A 15,497-nucleotide genomic window follows, 5' to 3' on the forward strand; every position below is an offset into this window, starting at 1 on the left:
GATGAGGTTTGGAGGCTGGAGGGAATCCCCAAATATGGGGTTGAAGCATCGCGTTTGGCGGAAGAAGGGATCCATACTGTCCAAGAGCTTCGCCGTTGTATTGCGATGAATCCGGACGCCTTCCACCGGGTAAAACCTATAAACACAATGACTTTATTTTTTGGCTTTTTCTAAAGTGCCGATGGAATAGCCTAATTCAACCATAATAGATATGTAGCCTGGCATGGAAGTGTGCAAGTCTTTTTAGTGTTCCTTGACGACCTCTTCTATTTTGTTGGGATACGTTTTCAGATATTAGGAGCATTGGTGTCCAAGAAAACATTGGACACGATTGTATCCCACGCAATGAGTTGCCATGAGGACGGGAAAAAGTATTATGCATACAAAGTGCAAGCTCAGGGAGCCTTTTTTCTCTTCAATGACTTTTACGAATTAGAAGAAGTTTCATTCGATGGGGTCACTACACTAAACTCCAATGAGTTGACCTTTAAACAAAAGGTCCGTAATTCCCCTAATTGCCTATGTTTTAGTTTTGCAGTCTCGGAATTTTATCGACATAAGCATTGTTGTCGGCGTGTATTTTCAGGAACTTATTGACAAACTGAAGCTTGACGCTTATGAAAACGTAACTAGATTCACCGAGGTGGATAAACAGATCTTTGAGCATAATCCACGAGATTCCGTAAGTGAGTCCTCTGATAAAAGTAACGTTTTGCCTCCAGACACATCACGTGAGTCTGAGTGTGATGTCTTCATCTCATACAATGAAAAGGACGTAAGCAGCAGTTTCATTAGCCATCTTCATGCTTCCCTCTGCCAGAAAGAGATTTCAGTCTTTGACAAATTTGATGTAGTTCCAGAATATAGAGTTATGATCGAATTCATAAGAAGCGGTGATGTCTCTTCTAAATACTCAATATTTTTGAATAGAAAGGAACGAGGCGTTTCTCAGATGTGGTACAGACTATCACAATCTTCAATCGGTAACAAGACGAATCTTGAGAGATATTCCCTCCAAAACAAGCGAATGTGGTCAATATGTGATGTTTTAAAGGAAGCGCCTGACTACATATTGACAAAAGAGTACGTAAGCTGGAGTAGTGTTTTTATGTTCTTTTGTTTATGTTTAAAAGTCTTTTCTAGTCTACACTCATTTTAGTATTATAACTAACTTCAGTATGATCATTTTTAATTTTTCCTTTCTTGATGTTGATTATCTATGAAATGGTGCAGATCTGAGTCCGAACTTATAGGTGAGATTGTTAGAGATGCTTTGAAGGAGCTATGTTCCAGTGATAAGGACAAAATGATTGGGATTGATGCACAACTTGATGAGATCCTGTCGCTACTATGCATCGAGTCCACAGATGTTCGCAAAATAGGTATATGGGGTACAGCTGGTATGGGAAAGACGACCATTGCTGAAAAAGTCTTTCGCCGAATCTCTGTCCACTACAAGTCTTGCGTCTTCCTGAAGGACATTCATGAACAAGTATAAGAAAATGGGCAGGTTACAGTTAGAGAGAAATTTTTGTCTAAACTCTTAGAGGTCGAACCATCTCTGATGCGGAATTCCGACATTAACACATGTTTCTTGAGGAGTAGGCTTCAGTGTAAGAGGGTTCTCTTATTCCTATTGTTTCTGCTTTTAAACTAATCTCTTTCCCCATCGTCTGCAACATGTCATGCATCTCAATGCGATTACCAGAAAGAGTAATCAAACATTTGTCAACAAGATCCTTAATCACGCCAGACACATCCACACCATGACTGCTGAGAAGGCTTTTCACGTAATCCACATTTTCTGATCTAAAGAAACATGCAATATCCAGAAATATGTTCTTCTGCTCAACGCTCAGCTCCTCATAGCTTGTTTCCAAAACTTCATAAATATCTCCATGTGATCTACTTTTCAGTCTATCCAATTTAGCTTCCCAATACAAATTATCCCTCTCGCAAAGATCAGATCCTACTACCTTAAGAGCCAAAGGGTGACCTTTAGCGTAATCTAGAACCATATTTGTCAAACACTCAAACCCTTTCGAAGGACAAGAGTCATTAAACGCATTCAAGCTAAAGAGCTTCAAGGCTTCTCTATCATTCAATTTCGGGAGCACATATTTCCGGCCTTTGATCGTCTCCACCAGTTTACAGTCTCTAGTAGTAATGATAATTCTACTTCCTCCTTGATACCATTTGCAGTGCCCCATAAGATACCTGATCTGCTTTTCGTCATTCACATCATCAAGCACGATAAGCAGCCTCTTGCTCTTAAGCCGGCGCTCAAACCTCTCATGTGCATTTCCAGGAGCTCCAATCTCAAGATCCCTATCATTTAACACAGTGGAAAACAGTTTCTGCAGCAAAGATTCTAACCCGCTTCGACCTGAATTTTCTCGGATGTTCGTAAGAGAGCAGCTACCGTCGAAGTGACCACGCATACGTCCATACAAACAATCAGCAAGAGTCGTTTTACCAATCCCAACCATTCCAACAATGCCTATGATATGAACAGAATCCAAATCCTCCCATGATAACAGCTTTTCAAGATTCTTTAGACGAGACTCTACCCCAACGAGACCTTCGTTCCCACTCGGAGCCAAATCATTCAGCTTCTTGAATGTGTCAACAGCAATCTCATCCACAAGTTTAGCCTCAGACGTGCTAACAACATAAAACCACAATTACAATAAACTTCAAAAAAACATCTCTAAGAAAATAAAAGGCAGAGGAAACAGAGTGATAAAAGTTAACCTAATCTCCTTGACAACATAACCGGAAATGTTAGATGCTGAGGCAAGAGCAGCTTTCTACGACGAGATCTCTTCAGGCGTAACACCGGGAAAAGTCAATTCCGGCAACTTGAACGGCACAGCGAAACTCTTCTTCTGCTTCTCGACGTCGGATTTGTCAACTTTGTAGAAGATCGGTACAACAAGCTGCTGGTTTCTGTTTCTGCAATCGAGGATCTTCACTAGCTCACGGAGGCACCACGCGGAGTTAGCGTAATTCGCGGAGAAGACGATGATCGCGATCTTGGATCTCTCGATTCGATCGAAAAGCGCGGTGAGATTGTCTCCTCGACGGAGCCTGTCGTCGATGAAGGAGTCGATTCCTCTTAAGCGAAGCGCTTTTTGGAGATGGCCGGTGAAGTTGCTGCGCGTGTCGAAGCCTCTGAAACTAAGAAACACATCGAACTCTGCCGAAGAGGAAGAAGAAGGAGGAGATGATGGTTCCATTGGAGAACAAAAAGCTCTGATGCAATATTTCCAGTTCAAGTCAACGGTGAGCAAACAAAGGGGCTTTGTGGCTTCTTCTCTGATAAAAACAATTNTTTTTTTTTTTTTTTTTTTTTTTTTTGAGGAATAAAAGAAAAAAATAGAAGTCACAAATAGATCTGTGGGTTAACGGTAAATTTTTAAATATTCTCTTCTCCAGTTTTTTTTTTTGATAAATTTGGGGATCGATGTCGGAGAAGGAAGAGTCTACCGGAGCGGCCGACGCAGCTAGTGATTATTATCCGAGAGTTGGAAGTTCCGGTGAAGGGAATAATAGTAGTTCGAGTAGTGATGTTGACGCGAGATTCAAGCGGAAGATCTCCACCGGTTTGATGGTTTCCCAATCGCCGTCGGTGTCCACCGTATCATCCCCTTGGTTAGTTCCGGTGATGATTGGGTCGTGAATTTGCAGGCTGATTTGAATTTTCATGCGCTGGGTTTGTTTTGGAGATAAATTTATGTTTTTTTTATTTTTTAATATTTTGTGATGCAGTATTGGAAGGCTAACAACAGGTGCTTTAGCCTATCTTGAATCTGTCAAGGATACGTTTCAAGACGATAAAGAGAGATATGACACTTTCCTTGAAGTCATGAAGGACTATGATGATCAGAGCCGGTAAATGCTCTCTTCTTCTTCTCTCTTCCATTTTTATTTGGTCTTTTTATTTATTCTCACAGTAGGAAATGTTATTTTTGTTTGTGTGTTTCATTGTTGTTTCCTAGAGATGACACCAATGGCATCATAGCAAGAGTAAAAGATTTGTTCAAGGACCATGACGACTTGCTTTTGGGGTTTAATATCTTCTTGCCTAGGTGGTACCAAATAACTCTTCCGCCCAAGGATGAGACTCCTGTTGAGTTTCTTGACAAGTTCGAGGTATGTATGTGTATACTAATGTAGTAAACCCGATACCTATTTCGTCATGTTCCACACATGTGTGCTCGGATTTGTTTTCACTTGATTTAACCCGAATGTAACAATTTGCAGGGAACATATGGAATGACATATCAGCAAGTTGTAGCTCAAGCAGTTCAAGGAATTCAAGCCCATGTCAATATGCAACCTCAAAGCGAGTATCCTCCTTCCTCAGCGTTTCAATCATTTCCATCCGGTCAACCTCAGATCCTTACCCCAGCTCCAGATTCTTCAGTACTAGCTCACAGTAGTACCTCAGGTATAACTAGCATCGAGCCTCTAAATCGAGTTGATGATGGCTATTACTGGCGGAAGTATGGGCAAAAGAGTGCTAAAGGCGAAATGTTTCCTCGAAGCTATTACAAGTGCACACATCCAGGATGCCTTGTCAAGAAGAAGGTTGAGAGATCTGTTGATGGTCAAGTAACAGAAATCCTCTACAAAGGTGTTCACAATCACGAACCTCCTAAGCATGCAAAAAAAGGTAGCACCACAACTCTAAGTGGGGGTTCGATACATAACAATCGCAGGAGTTCTGGATTGGCAGCATCACAGTTCAGCTCCAACAAGCAACAGGAAGCAGCAAGTGACAGTAAAGAAGTCAATAGTGGAGATACTGCTGAAGATGAGCCTGAAACCAAGAGAAGGTAAAGTTATAAACTTTGTTGATGATTAATAATCCATTTCTTTTTTTGGGCTTTTTGGTTTTTTGAGTGGATAGATCATCGAATGTGCAGAATTAAACAAGTTGAGGATTGCGAACCAGCTGCTGCTACTTCACATAGAACCGTGATAGAGCCTGTATTTACTGTCCGAACGTTGAGTGAAGTTGATCTTATAGATGATGGATTTAGGTGGCGCAAATATGGACAGAAAGTTGTCAAAGGGAGCCCTTATCCGAGGTTGCTATTACACTCTTTGAATGGTGGAACTCGTCGAGCAATATAGCTTTGTGTCTCCAAAAATTCTTGTTAATATTCTCTTTTTGGTCTGTAGGAGTTATTTCAAGTGCACGAAAGTGGGATGTGGAATGAGGAAACATGTAGAGAGAGCAGCAACAGATCCAAAAGTTGTAGTGACAACATATGAAGGAAAACATAACCATGACCTTCCAGCAGCTAAATCAAGAAGCCATGGTAGTGTCATCGCAGAGAATAGTGCGAACTTTGTAAGTTTTCCACCAACGTCCTCGAAGAATCTGCAAGACGCTGACTTAAGCGTTGGCTTCCCAAGGTCTCAGAGCTTGTTTGTAGATGAAGCATTAACTGATACAAGTGATTTCTTTGGGCCTCCAAGCACTTCTGTTACATTTTCCGCCTCTAAACACTATGATGTCGTAATCAGATACGGAAGAGGAGATATAAGCAACGATGATTTCATTAGCCATCTTCGTGCTTCCCTCTGCCGGAGAGGGATTTCTGTCTATGAAGAACTTAATGAAGGGGATGCAATTCCACAATGTTGGGTTTTGATCATACTATTAACAAGCACATATGTCCCTTCGAACCTCTTACACATTCTTGAACGCCAACATACAGATAATCTAATGATATATCCGATCTTTTACAGACTATCACCAAATGATTTTGTCTGTAACAGCAAGAATTATGACATATTTTTTTTTCAAGACGAGCCAAAAAGGTGGCAGGCTGCGTTGAAGGAAATAACTCAGATGCCTGGCTACACATTGACAGATAAGTACGTGGTCCCTGGGTTCTAAATGTAGAATTGCATGAATTTTTATTTGGCAAAATAAGGCTATAGAACTTTAATATACTATCTTCTCTTTCCTCTGATGTTTGTCTTGTCTACTTTATTCTTAAAATCTCGCAGGTCTGAATCTAATCTTATAGATGAGATTGTAAGAGATACTTTAAAGGTGTTATGTTATGGTGATAAGGTGAACATGGTTGGGAGGGATATGCAGGTAGAGGAGATTTTGTCACTTATGTGCATTGAGTCTCTAGATGTTCGCAGCATAGGTATATGGGGTGCGGTTGGTATAGGAAAAACAACCATTGCTGAAGAGATCTTTCGTAGAATCTCTGTCCAATATGAGACTTGTGTCTTCCTTAAGGACCTTCACAAACAAGTTGAAGTAAAAGGTCACGATGCTGTGAGAGAGGATTTTTTGTCTAAAGTTTTAGAGATTGAACCTCATATTATTCGAATATCCGACATTAAAACAAGTTTCTTGAGGAATCGGCTTCAGCGTAAAAGGGTCTTTGTTATTCTCGATGATGTGAATGATTACAAAGATGTTGAAACCTTTCTTGGGAAGCTTAACTATTTTGGTCCAGGAAGCAGACTTATTATGACCTCCAGAAATAGACGTGTTTTCGTACTATGTAAAATCGATCATGTCTATGAGGTCAAGCCATTAGATATTCCTAACTCTCTACTACTTCTCAATCATGAGATATCTCAGTTTGTTTTGTTACCTGAGGTTTACAAGACAATGTCACTTGAGCTGGTCAAATTTTCGAATGGAAATCCGCAGGTTCTTCAGTTCTTGAGCAGTATTGATGTAGAATGGAATAGATATTCACAAGAAGTTCAGAATATATCTCCCATTCACATTCCAGGTATATATGAAAGAAGCTGTTGTGGGCTTGATGACAACGAAATGAGTATATTTTTGGACATTGCATGTTTCTTTAATAGGATGGATAAAGACAATGTCGCAATGTTGTTGGATGGCTGTGGTTTCTCCGCACATGTCGGATTTAAAGGCCTTGTTGACAAATCACTGTTAACAATATCACAACATAACTTGGTGGACATGCTCGGTTTTATCCAGGCAACTGGTCGAGAAATTGTTCGCCAAGAATCAGCTGACAGGCCAGGAGACCGCAGCAGGTTGTGGAATGTGGAAGATATCAGGGATGTATTCATAAATGACACTGTAAGTCAAAGTCATCTTAGTCCCTCTATTATGTAGTCTTGTAAGTATATTCGGGCTAAATTATGGCTGAATTTTTGTTCTCTTTGTTTTCAGGGCACATCAGCTATTGAGGGCATTTTCCTAGACATGTTGAATCTTACATTTGATGCAACTCCCAATGTGTTCGAGAAGATGTGTAACCTTCGACTGTTGAAATTGTATTGCTCCAAAGTGGAAGAGAAGCATGGAGTATATTTTCCTCAAGGTCTTGAATATTTGCCAAGCAAGCTAAGGCTTCTCCATTGGGAACATTATCCTTTAAGCTCCTTGCCGAAGAGTTTTAATCCAGAGAACCTTGTAGAGCTTAACTTGTCAAGTAGTTGTACAAAGAAACTTTGGAAAGGAAAAAAGGCAAGATTCAAGATTTTGTACTACCAATTTAGTCAAAAATATAGTAACCCATTAAGTGTTGATGATTTTTTTCTCTCTTTTGCAGAGTCTGGAAAAGCTTAAAAGAATGACACTTAGCTACTCCTACGAGTTAACTAAAATCCCAAGACTTTCAAGTGCGCCAAATCTTGAGCTACTTGATCTTGAAGGCTGCAACAGCTTGTTGAGCATTAGCCAGTCCATCTCTTATCTCACGAAGCTTGTTTTTCTAAATCTTAAAGACTGCTAGAAGCTGGAGAGTGTTCCATCTATGCTTCGTTTAGAATCTCTCAAGGTTCTTAATCTTTCTGGCTGCATAAAGCTAGAGAATTTCCCGGAGATTTCACCAAATGTGAGAGAACTGTACATGGGTGGAACTATGATAAAAGAAATTCCGTCATCCATTAAGAACCTGGTATTGCTTGAAAAACTGGACCTGGAAAACAGCAGACATCTAAAGAAACTTCCAACAAGCATCTGCAAATTAAAGCATCTTGAAACTCTAAATCTGTCAGGCTGCACAAGCCTGGAGCGGTTTCCAGACTTGTCGAGAAGGATGAAATGCTTAAGGTTTTTGGATGTAAGCAGGACAGCCATTAAAGAGCTACCCTCCTCCATATCATATCTGACTGCTCTTGAAGAGCTGAGATTCTTAGACTCCAGGAACCTCTTAAAATTCCCAATTGTTACCAATCCCAATGCCAGTTTTACAGAGTTGATGCCTCCCGAGTCGAATAAGATGGATAATTTAGGTACTCCGGCAGATGAGGAAGTAGTTGTTGGTGGTCCGAGAGAGAATAGGCGTGGCATTAAGGGGGTTAGACCACCAGTACTTAATCCCCCTATAGCAATGAAACGACCTCCCATTCTTCGAGGATCATCTTGGGATTTCCTTACGCATTTCGCTCCAAGTGATGAAGAGAAAGCCATGGAAGAGAAAGTGGAAGCGGAAGAAACGGAAGCTATGTTTATCCAGTTGAGGGATACAGAGGGATGCTCATTCACTACAAACAAGGGTGACTCCTCAATGACAGTATCCAACACGTCGTCTGTTTACGCCTCCGAAGGATCTATCATCACCTCTTGGCAGAAAGGTCAACTTCTGGGACAAGGATCATTGGGCTCCGTGTATGAAGGCATTTCAGGGTAAGTCTTACTTGTTGCTAATGTTTGATAAACTTAAAGTCAGATACTTAATTCACAAATGCTGCGCAAAGTTATACTAACAAAGCGAGTTTTCCTTGTGTCTTTGGGTGATGCTGACCAAGATGCTTTTTGATGGATGTTTATGTTAAATGTAGAGATGGGGACATCTTTGCTGTCAAGGAAGTTTCGCTATCGCTACTTGATCAGGGAAGTCGGACACAAGAATGCATTCAACAACTCGAGGGGGTGAGATATACTTGGTGTCCTGCTACCGGCATCTTATTTTAATATATGTAATATTGTGTCCTTGATCTGTTAGAAACAGTTTGCTAATCCTCCTTACTTTTACCACATTTTCTATTTTATAAATAGGGGATTGCACTACTTAGTCAGCTTCAGCATCAGAATATAGTGCGATATCGTGGCACAGCTAAGGTATGATTTCTGGCTTTCCTGTTTTTCAGTTGCAGCTGACTCATAAAACATAAACGCATTTTGCTGTTTGCAGGACGAGTCGAATTTTTACATCTTTCTTGAACTAGTAACCCAAGGATCCTTTCAAAAACTCTACCAAAGATACCAGCTTAAAGACTCTGTAGTTTCCTTGTACACAAGACAGATTCTTGATGGTTTGAAATATCTCCACGATAGAGGTGTTATACACAGGTTAGACTAGTAACCTCTGTTTTGATAGCTTTCGTCCATGTCTTTACCAAGCCTTTGATTTCCTGTATTTTCTCGGTCGCTTACATTTCTAATTGATGATACAAAGGGACATCAAATGTGCAAATGTATTGGTGGACGCTAATGGAGCAGTTAAACTTGCAGATTTTGGATTGGCTAAGGTTCTTTTTCCATTAATCAATGTTTAGTCGTATTTGCTCTGAAGTAATAACCTGGTACATCGCTTATTCCCCTTACTTAGTACCTGTGACATTTTGTTATTTAGGTAATCGACATTAAGTCCCACAGGGGAACTCCATTGTGGATGGCTCCAGAGGTAATTATATATTTTAAGATCCTTCCCACTGTTTTAATTGTAAATACAAGGAAAGACATACATATCATAAAAGAAATGTTGAATACAGTTACTCAAATATGTTCCCTCATAAATACTGATGTAGGCTTGATAAGCTCAATAACCCCCAGTTATGATTCCTTCAGGTCTTTGACTAATCTGGAACTAGTTTTAAATGTTATTTATTTGAGTTTATAACCGTAATGTAAGTAGTAATTATACGTAAATGACATGTATATGTATTTCACTTTCATTGTACGTTAGGCTTACTTGTACAATTGTTTCTAAATAACATAATAATTTCATCAGGTTCTTAACCCGACGCATAGTGATGGCTACGGAAGTCCAGCTGATATATGGAGCCTCGGGTGCACTGTGCTTGAAATGTTGACTGGTCAGGTTCCCTATTCCGATTATGAACCTGTAAGTCTTTCAAGATTTTCAAACGTTCTTCATATAAGTAGGGAATCCCATAAAAATCACCAACTGAAAATATATACGAACATTTTGTAAATTTGTACTTCTATTAAAAAAAACATGGACAAAGCATTTGGTTCAGTCTCAACAAGTGACTTTGTTTTGCACCTTCAGTTAGTAGATATATGTTGACATAGTGGGAATTTGGACATTTATCTTATTATTATCTTATTAGTTGTTCAAACACGCAGGTTTATGCCGCGTATAAGATTGCAACGGGTACGCTTCCAGAAATACCTGATACTCTATCGTTAGACGCTCGACATTTCATACTCAAGTGTCTCAAAGTGAAACCGGAAGAGCGGCCAACTGCAGCTGAGCTGTTGAACCATCCATATGTGAGAAGGCCCTTACCATNAAAGAAATGTTGAATACAGTTACTCAAATATGTTCCCTCATAAATACTGATGTAGGCTTGATAAGCTCAATAACCCCCAGTTATGATTCCTTCAGGTCTTTGACTAATCTGGAACTAGTTTTAAATGTTATTTATTTGAGTTTATAACCGTAATGTAAGTAGTAATTATACGTAAATGACATGTATATGTATTTCACTTTCATTGTACGTTAGGCTTACTTGTACAATTGTTTCTAAATAACATAATAATTTCATCAGGTTCTTAACCCGACGCATAGTGATGGCTACGGAAGTCCAGCTGATATATGGAGCCTCGGGTGCACTGTGCTTGAAATGTTGACTGGTCAGGTTCCCTATTCCGATTATGAACCTGTAAGTCTTTCAAGATTTTCAAACGTTCTTCATATAAGTAGGGAATCCCATAAAAATCACCAACTGAAAATATATACGAACATTTTGTAAATTTGTACTTCTATTAAAAAAAACATGGACAAAGCATTTGGTTCAGTCTCAACAAGTGACTTTGTTTTGCACCTTCAGTTAGTAGATATATGTTGACATAGTGGGAATTTGGACATTTATCTTATTATTATCTTATTAGTTGTTCAAACACGCAGGTTTATGCCGCGTATAAGATTGCAACGGGTACGCTTCCAGAAATACCTGATACTCTATCGTTAGACGCTCGACATTTCATACTCAAGTGTCTCAAAGTGAAACCGGAAGAGCGGCCAACTGCAGCTGAGCTGTTGAACCATCCATATGTGAGAAGGCCCTTACCATCCTCGAGCTCTGGATCGGGCTTGGGATAAGCATCTCCGGTTCTCCGTCGATGAGGCTAATTTTTGCAGGTTGCCGTCTATAGGTGAACCTTTTGTTTTTGTTTTCATGAGTATATTAGAGTCAAAAACTGTATATTCTAACATTGATGTCCTAATAGTATGAGGAGGTGTTTGTTACAAAGCAAGACTCGATTCCCCTTTCTCATTACATTGTGTCATCAATATATACAAGAGTGTATGAATGACGTGCAAGTAATATCTATACAAATATGGAAACAGAATATTTCATATTCCCTTGTCTATCACTCCCCCGCAGTTGAAGCGTTGGTCGGTATGACGCCGAGACTGTACGAAAAGCGGTGAACAATGGTGTTGGAAGGCCTTTTGTAAAGATGTCCGCGTACTGGTGCGACGATGGGACATGGAGGACTTGTACGGTACCAAGAGCAATACATTCACGAACGAAGTGCAAATCGATCTCGACATGCTTAGTGCGTTGATGTTGAACAAGGTTAGTAGAGAGGTACACCGCGCTGACGTTGTCACAGTAGACTAAGGTGGCTGTTGTCAAGGGACAATGTAGTTCAAGAAGAATGTTCCGGAGCCAGGTTGTTTCTGCCACAACATTGGCGACGCCTCTGTACTCGGCTTCTGCACTGGACCATGAGACAGTGTGTTGACGCTTTGCGGACCATGAAATGAGGTTGTCACCGTGGAAGATGCAATAACCAGAGGTTGAGCGTCGTGTGGAAGGACAACCTGCCCAGTTGGCGTCCGTATATGCTACTAGTCCGGAAGTCTTAGTTGGGTATAGCTGCAAACCAAAATCGAGTGTACCTTTAACGTACCTTAGTATCCGTTTGAGAGCCTTGTAATGAATGTCACGAGGATCATGCATAAACAAGCAGACTTGTTGAACTGCGAAGGAGATGTCCGGTCTTGTAAATGTCAAATATTGAAGAGCACCAGCAAGACTTCGGTAAAGGGTCGGATTAGCAACGGGCGGACCAGCCCCGACAGCGAGTTTAGTGCGTGTGTCGGCCGGTGTGGTGCAGGGGTTACAATGAGTCATGTTGGCACGATGGAGTATATCAGCTGCGTAGTTTCGTTGGTTGAGGAAGAGACAGATGCGTTTCGCGTGATGGCGATGCCTAGAAAATAATGGAGCTCTCCAAGATCTGTCATTTCGAATTCGTTGCTAAGCAAGGAGACAATGCGGTTGAGCAGCTCCGTTGAAGATGCGGTGAGACCAATGTCATCTACATAAAGAAGGAGATAGGCCATGCTGTCGGCGTGGTTGTACACAAATAGTGATTGGTCGCCTTTGCTTTGTTTAAAACCGATCCGACGAGCATACTCTGCGAACCGGTGATTCCATGCGCGCGGAGCTTGTTTGAGAGTAGAGGGAGCGTCGTAGTAGACAGACGTGGTCAGGTTTGTCGGAATCGCGGAAGCCCGGTGGCTGATGCATATAGACCGTTTCATCAAGATTGCCATTGAGGAAGGCATTTTTGACATCAAGTTGGTGTACCGGCCACTGCCGCGAGAGAGATAGATCAAGAACCAGGCGGATAGTAGCTGGCTTCACGACCGGACTGAATGTCTTATCGCAGTCCACACCGACTTCCTGTGATTTCCCATTTGCGACTAAGCGGGCCTTGTACATGGAAAGATTGCCATCTGCACCAAACTTATGCGTAAAAAGCCACATAGAACGCACAATATTAGTGTTTTTAGGCCGTGGTACTAGATCCCACGCCCTCTTTTTAATTTGAGCGTTATATTCCTCATGCATGGCTGGATTCCAGTTAGGATCCTCTAGAGCTTTTAGGTGAGATGAAGGTAGGGGAGAAAGAACGGTGGTATGAAGAGAAAGGGGTTGTCTTGGCTTGGAGATGCCTCGTTTACTACGTGTCACCATAGGGTGCGACGTCGCAGGTGGAGGTCGAGCAGCAACTGGCGGAGCCGGCGGAGGTACCGGTTCCGTCGGAGTGGGTGGCTGCGGAGGTGCTGTGTTTTTGACTGGCGGTGTATAGAGGGGACGAAGGAGAGGCGATGGTGAGATAGGCACATTTGTGGGGGTGACGGAGGGAGGAGTTTGTGTTATTTGGGAGAAAGGAAAAATAGACTCAGCAAAGGTAACATGACGGGAAATTATTACCTTGCGAGTTTGAAGATCAAGACATCGGTATCCTTTGTGATTGGTAGGATATCCAAGGAAGACACATGCGGTGGAACGAGGAGCTAATTTGTGTGATGTGATGGGAAGGAGATTGGGATAGCATAAGCAACCGAAGACTCGAAGGTGAGTGTAGGCGGTGGGCTTGCGAAAAAGCTTGGTATAAGGTGTGTCATTGTTGATGGAGGATGAGGGGAGGATATTGAAGAGGTGAGTAGCCGTCATGAGGGCTTCTACCCAATAGGAAGGTGGCATGGACGCTTGGAAAAGCAGAGAACGAACTCAATTGTTAAGTGTTCGGAGCGTACGCTCTGCTTTGCCATTTTGTTGGGAAGTATGAGGGCAAGATAAGCGAGGAACGATGCCATGTTGTGGGAGATGGGAGAGGAAAGTGTTGTTTTGATATTCACCACCATTGTCGCATTGCAATGCTTTTATGCTGCGGCCAAATTGATTAGAGACATAAGCCATGAATTGTAAAAATGTAGAGAAGACATCAGATTTTTTACGTAAAGGAAAAACCCAAAGAAAATGAGTAAATTGATCAATGTAAATAACATAACTTTTGAAACCCGTGATGCTGGAAACCGGTGAGGTCCAGACATCAGAATGAATTATTTCAAAAGGTTCAGAAACAGAAGAAATAACAGAATCAAAAGGTAAACGAATGTGTTTCCCCAACTGGGCAGCCTATGATCACCGCGGCAGCTAGGGGTTTACCTAAAAGGAATACCTACAAAAACAAAAGGTAGCATCATGAGTAATCTAAGATTACTCATGTGAGTCTAAGATTACTCATGTGAGTCCGCCTAACTAACTGATATATCATGGTTTTTAGGTGTTTTTAGCCATGATATAAGTCTTATTTGTAGAGTCTTTTTGGTATTTTTAGAGTCTTTTGAGTCTTTATAGGATTTAGCATGGATGAGAGCTTAACATAGCTAAATAGGAAGATTTGGAGCTTAATCAAGCATTGGGGCTAAGCTATGAAGTTGGGAGACAAGTTCAGAGACTTGCATCGGTCGATGCAAGTGATGGTGTCGATCGATGCAGAGCCACAAGAAGAATCGGAAGTTTTCTCACAAGTTTTGAAAATTTACAAAACTGCCCCAAAGTTTCCATATTTGCATCATTAGTCCCTGGACGTGTTTTAGGAATATATATAGGATTTTTATAGTCATTGTTTAGACCTAACCTTTATTTTTCCTGCAACCTTTTGAGAGAGAAATCCCTGAGAAATTTAGAGAGATTTTGGAGAGAAGAATCAAGACTCCTTCCAGAGAAGATTCAGAACTCCTTTTCTACTTCTTTTTATCTCTTAATGCTATCTATTTTATTCATGATTTGTGTTCTTGCAGTTATGTCTGAGTAGATCTCTTGTTAGGTTAAAGGCTTTTCATAGGGTTTTTTATGATTTATTAGATCTGTTATTTTTAGGATTCTTTATCTTTCTAGATCTTTATCTTAGGTTGTTCTTCATATTAATTCTTGATTGATAACCTAGAATTAATACCTAGGAAAATAAATTGATATGAGAATATAATTGATTTTCCTGATAAAACCTTTTGATGAGCAAAATTACTTTATGCAAAGAGATTTGATTTAGTGATTTTTTGAACAATCTAAACTTGTTTTTAAAGCTAATTTATTACCTAGAATTTTGCAAAGAGATTTGGATTTTCTGGTTTTAAATTTAGATAATATTTGCAGTGAGAACTGATTTATTTTACAAAAGAGTTTAGAGTTCTAGATCTGATCTTAATTGCTTGAATCATAATTTCTTGATTGATTTAATATTTCATAAATTCCTGAGAAATTCCCTAGGCCTAGCGTTTTTAATTCCTGAATTTACAACACTTTTGAATTCTGTTTTTGCATTGCTTTTAAATTAATATTTCTGTTTAGCATAATTAAAAGATTATTAAATCTATTGTGTGATCTAGAGTCCTTGTGGATACGATCCCTAAGTACTACAATTGATCTCTTAATTTGAGAGAGTAGCTATAGGGTAAATTTGAGCATATCACTAC

At 40.4% G+C, this 15,497-nt stretch overlaps 4 protein-coding genes across 7 annotated transcripts in view; 2 read left to right on the plus strand and 2 right to left on the minus strand.

The window, feature by feature from the left end:
- Nucleotides 1-1,636, plus strand: part of LOC104707497 (mitogen-activated protein kinase kinase 2-like) — a 7,011-nt gene extending 5,375 nt beyond the window's left edge. For 2 of the 4 annotated variants that reach the window (XM_010423864.1, XM_010423863.1), the window contains exons 4-7: nucleotides 1-129; nucleotides 292-498; nucleotides 587-1,083; nucleotides 1,234-1,636. In XM_010423864.1, coding sequence (XP_010422166.1) covers nucleotides 1-129; nucleotides 292-498; nucleotides 587-1,083; nucleotides 1,234-1,498 — 1,098 coding nt within the window. In that variant the 3' untranslated portion in view covers nucleotides 1,499-1,636. Of the gene's footprint in view, nucleotides 130-291; nucleotides 499-586; nucleotides 1,084-1,233 lie in introns of those variants that run through there. The other 2 variants (XM_010423862.2, XM_010423860.2) reach the window with 2 other exon arrangements.
- LOC104707496 (disease resistance protein LAZ5-like) lies at nucleotides 1,581-3,239 on the minus strand. The gene is made up of 2 exons (XM_019228779.1): nucleotides 2,815-3,239; nucleotides 1,581-2,664 (listed from the first exon to the last, which is right to left on the minus strand). Exons 1-2 carry the CDS (start codon nucleotides 3,237-3,239, stop codon nucleotides 1,581-1,583), a joined length of 1,509 nt encoding a protein of 502 aa, XP_019084324.1.
- LOC104707494 (probable WRKY transcription factor 19) lies at nucleotides 2,677-11,539 on the plus strand. Its single transcript, XM_019228540.1, is given in 17 exon segments — nucleotides 2,677-3,285; nucleotides 3,439-3,654; nucleotides 3,772-3,894; nucleotides 4,002-4,155; nucleotides 4,267-4,841; nucleotides 4,932-5,096; nucleotides 5,191-5,892; nucleotides 6,028-7,099; nucleotides 7,193-7,489; nucleotides 7,575-8,653; nucleotides 8,809-8,899; nucleotides 9,026-9,088; nucleotides 9,162-9,319; nucleotides 9,426-9,498; nucleotides 9,603-9,653; nucleotides 9,981-10,094; nucleotides 11,124-11,539. Coding segments are annotated over 16 exon segments (5,100 nt in total). The 5' UTR covers nucleotides 2,677-3,285; nucleotides 3,439-3,466; the 3' UTR covers nucleotides 11,319-11,539.
- Nucleotides 11,548-12,360, minus strand: LOC109125960 (uncharacterized mitochondrial protein AtMg00810-like). The gene has a single exon (XM_019228780.1). The coding sequence runs from the start codon at nucleotides 12,358-12,360 to the stop codon at nucleotides 11,548-11,550; it is 813 nt and encodes a 270-aa protein (XP_019084325.1).

The sequence above is a fragment of the Camelina sativa genome, chromosome 8 (assembly GCF_000633955.1).
Source record: "Camelina sativa cultivar DH55 chromosome 8, Cs, whole genome shotgun sequence".
In the NCBI taxonomy this organism is placed as follows: Eukaryota; Viridiplantae; Streptophyta; class Magnoliopsida; order Brassicales; family Brassicaceae; genus Camelina; species Camelina sativa.

Bases quoted from the DNA above. Each gene is read 5' to 3' on its own strand.
- LOC104707496 (XM_019228779.1), bottom strand. From the start codon at position 3,239: ATGGAACCATCATCTCCTCCTTCTTCTTCCTCTTCGGCAGAGTTCGAT. The intron at 2,665-2,814 runs GTAGAAAGCTGC...TTATGTTGTTAG, and splicing joins ACGCCTGAAGAGATCTCGTC to CACGTCTGAGGCTAAACTTG.
- LOC109125960 (XM_019228780.1), bottom strand. From the start codon at position 12,360: ATGACTCATTGTAACCCCTGCACCACACCGGCCGACACACGCACTAAA.